We start from the raw sequence: 15,692 nt of genomic DNA, 5'->3' as shown, positions 1-15,692 counted from the left end.
CAGCCACTTGAACCCAATCTAACATCTCTGGAGAGACCTGAAAATAGCTGTGCGGCGATGCTCCCCATCTAACCTGACAGTGCTTGAGAGGATCTACAGAGAAGAATGGGATAAACTCCCCAAATACAGGTGTGCCAAGCTTGTAGCGTCATACCCAAGAGACTGTAATCACTGCCAAAGGTGCTTTAACAATGTACTGAGTAAAGGGTCTGAATACTTGTGTAAATGTGATATTTCCTTTTTAAAAGTTTTTTTAGACACTTGCCCAAAAATCAAAAAACATGTTTTTGCTTTTACAGTATGGGGTATTGTGTGTAGATTGATTAGGGGGGGGGGGGAATAATTTGATCAATTTTAGAATAAGGCTGTAACGTAACAAAATGTGGAACAAGTCAAGGAGTCTGAATACTTTCAGAATGTACTGTATATATTTACAAAAAATATATATGGGTATTGGAAATGATGCACACAATTACACTGATAGAGGCCACAAAAAGGCTGATCTACCCTCAACAACAAAAAAACGGAGAGATAAAATTAATAAATATTGTGTGTCACGGGCGTCGTAAGAAGTGGACCAAGGTGCGGCGTGGTGAGCGTACATATTCCTTTTTATTAGAATGTCACCAACAAAACCAATAAACAATACAAACCGACCGTGAAGCTCAACAGGGCTATGATGTCTCTAACGAAGTTAACTACCCACACTGAAACAAGGGAAAAAGGGCTACCTAAGTCTGATTCCCAATCAGAGACAACGATAGACAGCTGTCCCTGATTGAGAACCATGCCCGGCCAAAACAAAGACATACCAAAACATAGAAAATAGAACATAGAATGCCCACCCATATCACACTCTGACCGAACCAAAATAGAGACATAAAAAGCTCTCTAAGGTCAGGGTGTAACATTGTGTTATTTCTAAGCATCCAAAATGTGGGTTTTTGTAGCTGTAGTTTCAACATACTGTAGTTCTCTGACTTTCACCATGGCACGGCCTTGCCAACGCATCTGTGTTATGCCATAAAATGAAGTGGCCAAGCTGTAAAGTATAGTGTAGGCTGTGATTTATGTAGCTTAATGTACAGTACATGTGTATTTGCAGTAGAGGGGTAACTTTAGTGCTCTCTGAGGGAGGAAGCAGGCAGGCTGTGCTGAGAGAAAGACTGTGAAGGGAGAGTTTGTTTGGCCAAGACGTGTCATACTGTACCTAATGCAGTCTCTACATCCCTACAGGACATGGGTTTGATATCTCGGTACCCCTGTAGTTTAGGCTCTGGATCCTTTTATGTAGGAAGAGGTAGGGGGTGCAGTGTATGGAGGGGAAGTGGGGGGTATAGTATGTGGTGAAGTTTCGTGGGGCCCAGGGTTGAAACATTTCTCTCTTGGCCAATGTGCTTTCCTGCCTCTCCACAACCCTCCAATCAAAATACAGGGTTTATTTATTTAAACTGAGGTGCCAAGTCTGTCAAAAAGTCTACCCACTGGTCAAGTAGAGCAGACCACCAGTTCCCCAGTCCTCAAGTCCTGATGAGAACAGTTTTGCAGGGGAAAATAAACACTGGTAGATCAATGGGTCGTGTGTGTGTGTGTGTGCGTGCATGTGCGCAAGCTTGTGTGTCTCTCTCTGTGTTTGACTGGGTGGGGATGTTAATGTGGAGTTGTACAGCTAGTTTGGAGAGCAGTAGATTGGCCACTGATTGCTTTGGGCTCTAGTTCAATCAGGCTGTGAGGAACCCTTTTCCCTCCCCCTCCTTGAGTTATTTGGCAGTATGACCGGTGCCACCATGTCAGCACCAACTGGTGCAGCACACAGCCATGCAGGGAGGCCATCTGCTAGTGGGACACAAGATGGTACTGGAACATGGTACGCTATAGGCACAAGGAAAACACTAGGAAGACGCAGGGAAGACACAGGGAACAGTACACTATAGACACAGTGAAGACAGGGAAGAGTACACTATAGACACAGTGGAGACAGGGAACAGTACCCTATAGACACAGTGAAGACAGGGAACAGTACACTATAGACACAGTGAAGACAGGGAACAGTACACTATAGACACAGTGAACAGTACACTATAGACACAGTGAACAGTACACTATAGACACAGTGAACAGTACACTATAGACACAGTGAACAGTACACTATAGACACAGGGAACAGTACACTATAGACACAGTGAACAGTACACTATAGACACAGGGACCTGTACACTATAGACACAGTGAAGACAGGGAACAGTACACTATAGACACAGTGAAGACAGGGAACAGTACACTATAGACACAGTGAAGACACAGGGAACAGTACACTATAAACACAGTGAAGACACAGGGAACAGTACACTAAAGACACAGTGAAGACACAGGGAACAGTACACTATAGACACAGTGAACAGTACACTATAGACACAGTGAACAGTACACTATAGACACAGTGAACAGTACACTATAGACACAGTGAACAGTACACTATAGACACAGTGAACAGTACACTATAGACACAGTGAACAGTACACTATAGACACAGGGACCTGTACACTATAGACACAGTGAAGACAGGGAACATTACACTATAGACACAGTGAAGACACAGGGAACAGTACACTATAGACACAGTGAAGACAGGGAACAGTACACTATAGACACAGGGAACAGTACACTATAGACACAGGGAAGACACGGGGAACAGTACACTATAGACACAGGGAACAGTACACTATAGACACAGTTAAGACACAGGGAACAATACACTATAGACACAGTGAAGACACAGGGAACAGTACACTGTAGAAACAGGGAAGACACGGGGAACAGTACACTATAGACACAGTGAAGACACAGGGAACAGTACACTATAGACACAGGGAAGACACGGGGAACAGTACACTAGAGACACAGGGAACAGTACACTATAGACACAGTGAAGACACAAGGAACATTACACTATAGACACAGGGAAGACACAGGGAACAGTACACTATAGACACAGGGAACAGTACACTATAGACACAGGGAAGACACAAGGAACAGTACACTATAGACACAGGGAAGACACAGGGAACAGTACACTTTAGACACAGGGAAGACACGGGGAACAGTACACTATAGACACAGGGAAGACACAGGGAACAGTACACTGTAGAAACAGGGAAGACACGGGGAACAGTACACTATAGACACAGGGAAGACACAAGAAACAGTACACTATAGACACAGGGAAGACACAAGGAACAGTACACTATAGACACAGAGAAGACACAGGGAACAGTACACTTTAGACACAGGGAAGACACAAGGAACAGTACACTATAGACACAGGGAAGACACGGGGAACAGTACACTTTAGACACAGGGAAGACACAGGGAACAGTACACTATAGACACAGGGAAGACACGGGGAACAGTACACTTTAGACACAGGGAAGACACAGGGAACAGTACACTGTAGAAACAGGGAAGACAGGCTCTCCATTCCCTTTTGTTGAAGTGTCAGTGCTTTTAACTAACAAGGTGGTAAAATTAGGTTATTATAACATAGCAAGTTATCACCTCTCTATTTAAGGCCTGGTGAAGTCTGGTGAAGTCACCTTACATGGCAGCTTGGTTGACAGCAGGGTACACTAGATCAATGTTAATATTTGACTGTATTACAAAATCAACTCCATATAGTTGGACAAAGACTGTAATGCAATTGGTCCAGAGTGGCCGATATCTGTTTTCTCCACAGACTGGAAGAGGATAGATAGTGTACACAAACTCCTGCTTGATGGGCCAAATGGTTCCGCCCTAATGTTCTTTGAGGTCTCTACCAAGTGTTGCATGACCAGCAGGTGTGTGTGTGTGTTCTGTAATCTGTATGTATTTATATAGGCCTCCTTGCCCAGCGTGTGCACTGGGGGGTAGCTCATTCATTTCTAACGGAATCTCAGTGTGGCTGGCTGCCCATTGTATGACAAGGCTGTTTGAGGTAGTGACAGGTGCTCAACTAGACTCCTGGCCCTAAACCCAGGCTCTGCTCACCATCACACAGTCACACTCTAGGTGGTTGGAGAACCACAACTACTATTGGCAGCCGTTGTCTTTTAACCTACAACTTACTGTAATTATAAAGTATTCCAACTTGGAGTGATAGCCTAATTGAAACAAGGATGAGAGAAGCATACCTACAAAGACATGACCAAATAGTTTGAACAAAATGGTGCAACCAGTTTCACAGAAGGTCGGCATTCACAGGAAAAGGATAGAGAAGACAAAATGGAGGGAAGAGGCAGGATTAGGGTGGGCTGTGTTTAGTGGTTAGGTTACCCCTTGGCCCCTCTGGCTAACACATGCTCGGATGTATTGGGATGATGAGGGACTGTGCTTTGTGGTGTGGGCCCCTGTCTGCAGGGCCACAGTGTGCCCTGTCTGCCTGTGTTGAGAGGATTACTGCTGCAGTGAGTATGCTCCTGCTCTATCCTCAGGCTGGGAGGGAAGAGGAGAGAAAGAGAGGCTCCATCGGGCCCAGCAGTCAGACAGAATCAAATCCAGGGTTAAGACACCGTGTCCAGGGGGCTCCGCCTTTGAAGTGGGCTGTGGGATTCTGCTCTGGAGCGAGGGATCAGATGGCGAGAGGGAGGGAGAGAGTAGGAGGTGCAGGGTTCAGCTCAACGGACAGGCCTGCAGGGCAGGCTAGCTGGGATAGCTTAAATATGTTAGCACTCCTTGCAGAGCACAGAGCTCCACGAACGCACAGTCACTGAGCTCTCCCTCTGCTCCCATTCCATCGGTTTTCCTCTCTGTTTCTCTATCTCTCTCCCTCTCCCTTTCTTTCTCCCTCCCCGTCAACCCTCTCCCTCATTCTCTCCCTCCTTTATCTCCCTCTATTTCTGCATGCCAGTAGAGGTTGTAATATGGAGCCTGCTGTTTTGGAGGATTTAAGAGTAGAAAGCGGTGTCAGGTACACTGGTTCAAGGAGAGAGACTGTCAGGATTACTTTACAAAAATACTGCAGAGGAGGAATTACGTGGGGCTGATGGATGAGAGGGAGAGCCAATGTGATATAAGGAAGAGGAAGGATGTGGAGAAGAGTGAGAAAGAGAGGGAGAAAACTAGTTTAGCAGATTGTGTGGTGTGTGTGCGCGTGTGTGTGCATGTGGATTATCCTGAAAAATCACCTAATGTTCTTAGCAACTTAAAGTAACTGTCCAGTGAAAATGTAACTTTTAAAAGTTAATATTTTGTTAATAATGTTGTCCTATACTCGTAAAACAAACCTATACTCGTAAAACATACATTTGAGAAAACTCACTTCAAAAACCACATCTCAAACAGACCATTTAAAAAATGCTTGCTTTTCCTCATAAAGGATGATGTCATCCTACTGAGGAGGATGAGCTGGCCAATCAGCAGTCTACTCTCATTAATCATTTTAATGACCAGTTTGCCCAAACCACACCATTCCAACACATAAAAGCTGTTTTCAACCTATTTAACTACCATTTAACTCATATTGCAATTAATTATAGGTAATGTATCATAGATATCTGGAAACACTGAACAGTTACTTTAACAACAATGCTTAAAACATCACTTCCACCAGGTTGTTTGTGCGCTAACTAATCATGCTTTTACAACACTTCGAAGCTAGGAGACTCTTTACACAGAAAGGGAAGGGGAAAGTGATACCTAGCAGTTGCACAACTTCCACATGTAACCAATCCCTTCTGAATCAGAGAGGTGCGGGGGGCTGCATTAATTGACATCATCAGCACTTGGGAAGCAGTTGTTGTTAGGGTTTTTTCCAACTTGACGGCTCTGGGATTCGAACCAGCAACTTTTCGGTTACTTTCCCAACACTCTTAACCGCTAGGCTACCTAGAGTTCTCATGGTTCAGTTTTTGTTCCTGTCTCAACTAAATGCAGCCATGTTTTTGTGTCCCACAAGGCATGCCTTTTATCATGCAACATGGGAACAGCTGTTTCTCATCAGGCCCCAGTCACTTAGCCAATAAGCTATCCAGCAGGTCAGTCATGTGCAGGCCTTTAGACTGCCTGTAGTCAGCCAGTGTTCTCCTTGGTCGCTGGATCAGATCAGAGGGGCCGGGGTGATCACACGTGAGACCGAAAGAGTCAGGCGAAAATGTATCCAATTAGAGGGTCATCCCAATTTGTTCTCCCATGTCCACGCTGCTCATCAGGCATCTCACCCTCCAGCGAGGCGGTCTGCCTGAGAGGAGAGAGCTGGGGCCATCTGGGAGTGATTACCCATGCTGTACTTCTCATTGTTTCGTGTTTGCTCTCCGTGAGGCTGAGCGCTGGGCTCTGCTCTCTCTCTCTCCCTGTTCTGTTGGCTGGGCTCCCCTGGCCTGGCGTGTTCAGGGTTTAATCCTGTGTTATTTATGACTGGTAATGTTGGAAAGAGTTGGCTGGTACGCAGGCCAAATTAGCACAATTTAGATGCTTCATCAGGAGCAGGAGTCTGCTCAGGGATACGTAAAGAGAGATGCAAAAATATTCCCCTCGCACTCTCTATGGTTCTCTCGGTCTCTGTCTCATTCTCTCTCTATTTTTGTTTTGCTCTCATTTTCTCTCTCTCTCGTGCTCTCTAATTTTCTCTCTTTCTATTTCCCTCCCTCTTATTTTTCGATGGTCTCAATCCATCCATCCATCCCCCTCTCCATCTCTCTCTTTACCTCTCTTTCACCATCTCTGTCTTTACCTCTCTCTCGCCATCTCTGTCTTTACCTCTCTCTCGCCATCTCTGTCTTTACCTCTCTCTCGTCATCTCTGTCTTTACCTCTCTCTCGCCATCTCTGTCTTTACCTCTCTCTCGCCATCTCTGTCTTTACCTCTCTCTCTCCATCTCTATCTTTACCTCTCTCTCGCCATCTCTGTCTTTACCTCTCTCTCGCCATCTCTGTCTTTACCTCTCTCTCACCATCTCTGTCTTTACTTCTCTCTCACCATCTCTGTCTTTACCTCTCTCTCGCCATCTCTGTCTTTACCTCTCTCTCGCCATCTCTCTCTTTACCTCTCTCTCTCCATCTCTCTCTTTACCTCTCTCTCGCCATCTCTGTCTTTACCGCTCTCTCGCCATCTCTGTCTTTGCCATCTACATTCACTGCATCTCATCTTCTCCCATTTCCAATGTCAGCAGGGGCCCTGCTAGTGTGTCTAGATCTAAGATTACACCCGTGTACATTTTGGAGCATGTTGTGGGGTCTGGTCCTGTCCCACTAATCACATATGTGTTCCTTGTGATGCTGCTGGGAGCTGGCAGCCAGAGGAGACAGGAAAGGATTGTCTGTGGCCCATGACTGGAAAACTGACCATTCTGCCTGCCATTTTGGGGGAGATGTGAGTTTTCTTTGTATCCAGTTCAGCCTGTGCTTCACATGTGGAGAGTTGAGGAATTGCGGTGGTAGTTTTCCATTTTCTCCCGGCAGAGCTCAGTGTTCTCTGAGCTGAGTCTCTCCTGTCTGGGCTAGTTTGCACTGCTGTGTAGTAGCAGCTCCCCGTCTTCATTACTGTCACAGCCATTGGGACACACCGACAAGACTGCCAGCCATGGTCTTCTAATATGACGTCTCAGCAGCTGTTCCCAATATCCCTCATTCCCTAAGTTAACATACAGTACCAGTCAAAAGTTTGGACACACCTACTCATTCAAGGGTTTTTCTTTATTTGTACTATTTTCTACATTGTAGAATAATAGTGAAGACATCAAAACTATGAAATAAACACATATGGAATCATGTAGTAACCAAAAAAGTGTTAAACAAATAAAATGGTATATTTTATATTTGAGATTCTTCAAAGTAGCCACCCTTTGCCTTGATGACAGCTTTACACACTCTTGGCATTTCTACATTGTAGACTAATAATGAAGACATCAAAACTCTGAAATAACACACATGGAAACATGTAGTAACCAAAAAAGTGTTAAACAATTTCAAAATATATTTATATTTGAGAATCTTCAAAGTAGCCAGCCTTTGCCTTGATGACAGCTTTGCACACTCTTGGTATTTCTACATTGTAGACTAATAATGAAGACATCAAACCTGTGATTTGGGTGGTTAAAGACATGCTCTGGAACTTTGGCAACGTCTAAGTATTTTTGAAACTTCGCACAATGGGCTGGATGTGTCAATGTGCAGTATGAGGTAGTACCCAATTTTCAGGGACCAGTTTTGGCTTGTGAGCGCAACTTTCAGAACTACTGTCCAAAAAATTATACAGAAGTACTGGATTATCCCTTTTGGTCCAAAATGAAGTGTTGTCTGTCTGGGCTTGGGGCTGTAAATGTCAGAGGTCCAAAGTGTACTTCACCCTAATGTAATTACCCCCTCGGTCAGTGTTGTTGCTCTTAGAGCTACGCTAAACTGAATTTGCCTTCACAGCTACAGTAAAAAATAGCAGTGACAGATAACTGAGAATTTGACCTAGAAGAATCAATAGCAAATCATTCCAGTAAAAATGGTAAACAGCATTCCATTCAGTAGTCTCAGGTAAACACTCTGTTATTCAGTGGGACTCTAGCTGGTATAATTATGATGTCACACATGTATTTGTCATCAGGCTCCCGTGGCCACTAACATTATAGTCTATTTTGACAGACCTACATCATTTTGCTGCACCGATAAGGGTGTAGCGTCACAAGCAACGTGAGTGAGTATGCAAATTCTATTCATACCCAAATGTCAGGCAATTCTGTGATTACTCTCATTTGCATACATCACTGGTGGTTTGCATAGATGGACTTACATGGCTTTTACAACATGCATGTTCCCTTGATAACCACCAACTGTTAAATATGACAGTTAGACATTCTGGAAGACTCTAGAAAGTTATTTTGTGATGAGTTCATGTAAAATTCATTTTTTAGCTGCAAGACATTCACTTTTGAGTGTGCACACAAATTCAACCTAGACACAGAGGAATGTCTTACAATACAGTACAATGTAACATAATGTCATATTGTGTAATGAAATAAAATACAGTGCCTGGTACTGAAATGTAGGGTAATGTAATGTGCTGCAATGTAATCTATGCAGTGAAATGTAATGTACTGTAATCTGGTTTGGGGAGACAGTGTTGATTAAATGCTGGCAGCGAGGGGACTGGGGAGAAGGTAGGGGGGCATCATTAACTGTATTGGGAATAGAGCCTGCCAGCTTGTAGTCCTAAAACCTGGAAATAAGATACATCTGGTTTGTTCAGCCATTCCTATGGGGAAAATGAACGGGGAAAGATTAGGGTTTTGGGATAAACGCTGAAAATAAGTTCTGACGTTAACACAGGCTTATGAGATCTTATACATTTTGTTCTATGAGATAATATCAGTCAGTTAACATGACCTTTATGCATTATGAAGCCTTTATGTGCTTTTTTAAATGAAGTAAATGCTTCAAAATTCACAAAGGGTGACTGATGAACTGATGAAGATTATCTCATAGAACAAAACATATAATATCTCTTAGGCCTGTGTTTACCACATAACTTATTTTCGGCATTTATCCAACAAGCATACAAAAACTGCATTAATTTTCCTATAGGCTTTGTCCAATGAACCATAGCGGAGTTAGTGCCTACAAAATGACACCATTACTATTGCTCTCTATAGAATGAAAAGAGCTGCGGACAAGGGAGGGACAATTTCTCCAATTTATGAGAGCATGATGTCCCTCAGGGTGTAGTCGCTAACTCGCTGTACATTCATCCACAACGGGCTGGGAAGACAATGACTGGGACTCTGGGATTGACTGAAACATCCTGGACTGGGCTGAAATAGCTGCTCTATTTGTTCTACTCGTCTCCTTTCTTATTTTGTCTTCTCTTCTCTTCTCTTCCCATCTTTTCTCTTATTTTCCCATCTCTTCTCTAGGCCTCTGTTAGCTAGGTCAGTACACCAGTATGTTCATCCCTTCTTCAAGTCCAATCAGTGTCTAAATATCACCAGGAGTAGATACAGTAGCTACAGTAACTCATTGTCTCAGTAGTCAAAACAGAGCCTCACACAAACGTATGATACCATTACCACTCCCCTCCACAGCCATATATATTCGCTAACTACCATTACACTGTAATTGTGTCAGGCTGTTATTGCTGTGTGATTAGGGTTGCAAAGCTACCGATAGTTTACCAAAGTTACAGGAATCTTCAGCAATTTAGGTAATTAACAGAAAATCTACGGCAATCTATCGTAACTTTGGTAATTTATACTTTAATAAAACTTGTTTTATTCATATAGAGTATTCATTTTTATATCTGCGTCCATATTGTCCACAAGTTTCTAGTAGATAGACTATATGGTTCAACAGAAAATAATCTAATCAAAAATTGCATTATTTTCAGTTAACTCTGCAACTCTTCCAACTATTGACTTTTTTCACAACTGTTTGAGGCAGAAACATTGACAACAAATGCATACTGACATGGTCAAATTAATAAAATGTGCAAGTAAAGGATATTTCATGCTGAAACCCTCATATTGAACACCAACGTTATTCACTAAGTTGATGGTTTATATTTAAGATACTGTTTTACAGCTTTGTCGTTACATTTTTTCTTTGAAAACCATGTTATTTCATGTATTTTACATGTGATAAAGCCACACAGAGGGCCAGAGATAATTAAAGACACCTTTGATAATCTGAAGTACCCAAAAGGGATTCTAGATGTCTTGTGATAGATTACATAAAATACTTGAATGATACCAAAATTCGGGAAGGTTACTGGTAAACTTCTAAAGTTTCCAGTAATATACCCTCCAGTACCTTCCAGTAATATACCCTTTGCAACCCTATGTATAATGTATCGAGATGTTGCGTTAATGGTCCTTAAACCTTTGAAGATGTTGAGTGTGTGTTTTTCACCTAGCTAGCTTGTTAATGGCTCTTGCGAAATATCCACCTATCTCTCTTGAAGTGTTTGATGGGCAAACATGGTATGGAAACATTAACTGGGGAGGTTGTATTTTGTTTGTGCTTACCTCACACTTTAAACAAAGTTCATGGGAGTCGTAAATGGAATTGTGATGCAAATGTTTGCTTGTGTGTTTGTACGTTCCCTCAGGGTTGGAGTGGAGAGTGACAGTGGAGCGGCAGGTGGGAGAGAGCTAGTCTAATCAGACAGAGAGAGTGGTAGTCCTATACCACTTAAGCACATCAGGGATTTGGCCCAGCCCCCGAGACCACTTTACACTATAGCATTATGTCATGTCCAGATACCTCAAGACTCTATCTATCTGTGATGGACATGATTGACTGCCTCTGCTCAGACTTCAGAGTTTTGTCATTACACATCGAGAGTCTGGTCATTATAGTCTCGAATATTTGACACATATACCCTGTCCATTGGTGCATAAGTGAAACATTTTTTGGTGCCTTTTTTTCTGTTTCATTTCAACCTGCAATGCTAACAGGCCATGAACCCCTCCTCTCTTCTGTTCCACAGTACTGCGTGATGACTTTAGACAGAACCCAGCGGATGTGATGGTGGCGGCGGGGGAACCTGCCGTACTGGAGTGCCAACCCCCCCGTGGGCATCCTGAGCCCACCATCTCATGGAGGAAAGACGGTACCAACATCAATGACAGGGATGAGCGCATCACGGTAAGACACAAGCTCCGTTAACCTCGGAGCACACTAGAGCATACACTGCACTGCGCTGGGCCTGCACGACACACACACACACACACACACACACACACACACACATACACACACACACACACACACACACACATATGCACGTGCACAAACACGGCCCACTGCTTGCTGGCGGAGCTCCAGGAAGTCTCTGTTGGCAGACGTGTGGCATAATGAAGAGAAACAAGTGCATCATCTATTTGACAAACATAATGAAATCATATTGCACTGTGGTTTGGCCAATCAATGTCTATTTGGAACAAAGGCTATCTGGGGAAGCGTGAAAAGGAATCAGGGGAGGGTGTGTGTGTATGCAAGCATGTTTGTTTGCTTGTTTGTCTGTATAGGGGACTTGTTAGTTGGGATCCAAGGCTTATCCTCCTCCGGATTGACAGTTAGTCTGTCTCTGAGGGACTCCAATGGACAGAGCAGCTCTCCTCTACACCAACAAGAGGGAGGTGGAGGAGAGAGAGAGGGCCTTCTGAAGGAAATACAAAGGCTGTGTTGGCTTTGTACTTCCCTCTTTTCTCCTGATTTATGTCCAGGATATCATGAGGACCAACACCCATCTACCTACAGTATATAAAATAAAATACGAAGTCAAAATCAACTAAGGTCTTGTAGTGTCAAGTCAGGGAAGCCATGTTGGCCCCAGTCCCTATAGCGCATGTGGTTTTCCATGGTGTACTGGCTCAGTGTGTAAACAGAAGGCCAGCTTGGTTTCTGCCTCATAGCTATAGCTCGGCTCATTGGACTAATGGGCCTGCAGATAAGACTGTTTCCTAATGAGTCCTCAGGCCCTGTAAACAACACAGTGCTGGTGATGGAGTGTTGTGTTTGTACTCTGTTTCTAACACAACATCCACTCCCAAAGTTGTTGTTGTGTCTTAAACCACGGCGAGTTCTGGAGGTCTGTTGTGGCCAAGCTTGAAGTAATGGGGTGAAGGACGTTTGGGGGAAGGTTTTGAGTGGGTGGGCATTGGACAAGTGGCCAGTGGTGTAGAACAATGCATCAACATGCCTTTACTAGACTATGGGGATATTTTATATATGAATGCTTCCGCTCAGTGTTTGAGATCAATTGACACTCTTTACCATGGCACTTTGAGATTTATTTTAAACTGCAAAACCCTTACGCACCACTGCACTTTGTATACCAGGGTTGGCTGGCCTTCTCTAGTCACTCGTAGGCTCAGTCACTGGTATACTTTTATTTACAAAGCCATTTTGGGTTTACTACCTTTTTTATTTGAGCATTTTTATTGTTCAGGAATGTGGTGGGTACTCTCTTCGTTCGCTTGACTTCATCCTGCTAACTGTTCCAAATGTCCGAACTGAATTTGGTAAAAGGGCTTTTATGTACTCTGCGCCATCGTCTTGGAACACATTACAAAACACTTTTAAACTGTAAGAACTTGTCCCAATTGGTGTTTTTAAATCACTGATGAAGGATTCTGAGGCTGATTCCCTGACCTGTTAATGTTTTTAATTTGCTGTTTTATACTCTTGTGAATTCAATGGTTTCTACTAGATTACTTGTAGTTTTTCATGTTGTCTGTCTCTAATTTTTTTGTAATGACTTGGTGCTGCCTATCTTGGCCAGGGCGCTCTTGAAAAAGAGATTTTAATCTCAATGGGCCCTTCCTGGTTAAATAAAAGAAATAAAAACAGGAGTACTTCTAGATAGAGTACTATACTGTGGCATAACATCATATAACACCCTATATTGACCGTAGTGGGGTCAGGTTGGGTGGTGATGTGGCAGATGCATAAATAGAGGGGAACGCAGGAATGGAAGGATGAGAGCGAGAGAGAGGGATAGGAGAGAGGAGGAGGACAGGAGTGATGTATTTGCTGGTGTTGTTGTGGATCTGACTTTAAGAGAGCGAGTAGTCCCATTCACCAATCTACCAGGTGTGAAACAGGGAAGGGACTCAGGGGGTATGCTAATTTGGTATAGAGCAGACCTAACTCACTCTATTTAATAAATAAAAACAGGAACATTTGGCTAGGAATTCAAAAGGAAATTATCTCAACATAGAACAATTTCCTCCTGTGTGCTACCAATATCCCACTACTAGAATCCCCATAGTTAATTGAAGACAGCTTCTTCGTCCTGGAGGGGGAAATCAATCATTTCCAGGCACAGGGACATGTACTAGTCTGTGGCGACCTAAATGCAAGAACTGGACAATAACCTGACACCCTCAGAACACAGGGGGACAAATACCTACCTGGAGGCGACAGCATTCCCTCCCCCATATGCCCACTTAGGCACAACTACGACAACATAACCAACAAAAACAGGTCACAACTCTTGCAGCTCTGTCACATGCTGGGTATGTACATAGTCAATGGTAGGCTTCGAGGTGACTCGGTAGGTACACCTTCAGTATAGCTCATCTCTTGGCAGCAGTACTGTAGACTACTTTATCACTGACCTCTACCCTTGAGTCTCTCAGAGCGTTCACAGTCAGCCCACTGATACACCCTATCAGATCACAGCAACATCACACTCTCCTTGAACAGAGCAATACTCAATCATGAGGCATCAAAGCCAAATGAACTGAATAATATTAAGAAATGCTATAGAGGGAAGGAAAGTAGTGTGGAAACATACCAAAAAACAATTAGGCAACAACAAATTCAATCCCTTTTAGATAACATCCTGGACAAAACATTTCACTGTAATATTCAAGGTGTAAACTTGGCTGTAGAAAACCTAAACAGTATATTTGACCTCTCAGCTTCCCTATAAAATCTAAAAATCTCAAGCAGAAAATCGAAGAAAATGAACAACAAACCTGAAACAAACCTGAAACAAACAAGCCAGAAACCTAAGAAAGAAATTGAGAAACCTATCCAACCTAAAACATAGAGTAACAGAAAACCTGAGCCTACACCTTCACTATGGTGAATCACTAAACCACTACAGAAAAACACTACAGAAAAAGAATTCATCTCAATGTAATTGAGTAATTCATAGGCTCTAACCACTTCTGGGAAAATTGGAAAACACTAAACAAACAACAACATGAAGAGTTATCTATCCAAAATGGTGATGTATGGGTAACCCTATAACAAAAAACAAACTGCAAAAACATTATACATGATCAAATACAAATCTTAGAATCAACTATTAAAGACTACCAGAACCCACTTGATTCTCAAATTATATTGAATGAATTACAGGACAAAATGCAATCCCTCCAACCCAAAAAGGCCTGTGGTGGTATCCTCAATGAAATTATCAAATATACAAACCAAAAATTCCAATTGACTGTACTTTAACATCATCCTCACACTCACACACTCACACTGAATGTATCACACTCCTCTGACCTTTGTCCCCCAATAAATGCAGGGTAATGTGATGACACTTTAAAAGTTGCCAACACCACAGGGGGTGGAACATGAAACAGGTCCTGGCCCAGTGACCTCTGAGACCTCTGGGATTTGAAACCTGGCCACTGCCCTCTCCCCTCATCTCCCTTCCTCTGCCCCTTCCTCTCCCCTGCTCTCCCCCCTCCTCTCCTCTCCTCTCCCCTTCATCTCCCTCTCCCCTCTTATCCCCCCCTATCCACTCCTATCCCCTTCCCCCCCTCCTCTCCCCTTCCTCCCCCTCCTCTCCCCTTCCAATTCAATTCAAGGGCTTTATTGGCATGGAAAACGTATGTTAACATTGCCAATGCAAGTGAAGTAGATACACTCACAGAAGTTTCAAAAGAATAAAGACATTTCAAATGTCATATTATGTATATATACAGTCTTGTAACGATGTGCAAATAGTGAAAGTGTATTCTTTTGAGAGCCAGGTCTGCCTACGGCGGCTTTTCTCAATAGCAAGGCTATGCTCACTGAGTCTGTACATTGTCAACGCTTTCCTTAAGTTCGGGTCAGTCACAGTGGTCAGGTTTTCTGCCACTGTTTACTCTCTGTTTAGGGCCAAATAGCATTCTAGTTTGCTCTGTTTTTTGTTAATTATTTCCAATGTGTCAAGTAATTATCTTTTTGTTTTCTCATGATTTGGTTTGGTCTAATTGTGTTGCTGTC

At 43.1% G+C, this 15,692-nt stretch overlaps 1 protein-coding gene across 1 annotated transcript in view; it reads left to right on the top strand.

Annotated features, from left to right (window-relative positions):
- The window catches only part of LOC139422917 (roundabout homolog 1-like), a 208,023-nt gene that overhangs the window by 159,040 nt on the left and 33,291 nt on the right, over positions 1–15,692 (top strand). Inside the window, exon 4 of the mRNA XM_071174387.1 lies at positions 11,446–11,603. Within this exon, the coding sequence (XP_071030488.1) occupies positions 11,446–11,603 (158 nt within the window). The remainder of the gene's footprint in view (positions 1–11,445; positions 11,604–15,692) is intronic.

Source organism: Oncorhynchus clarkii, chromosome 12 (assembly GCF_045791955.1).
Source record: "Oncorhynchus clarkii lewisi isolate Uvic-CL-2024 chromosome 12, UVic_Ocla_1.0, whole genome shotgun sequence".
Lineage (NCBI taxonomy): Eukaryota > Metazoa > Chordata > Actinopteri > Salmoniformes > Salmonidae > Oncorhynchus > Oncorhynchus clarkii.
Note: the sequence above shows the minus strand (reverse complement) of the source record. Positions and strands in the feature narration are given on the sequence as shown.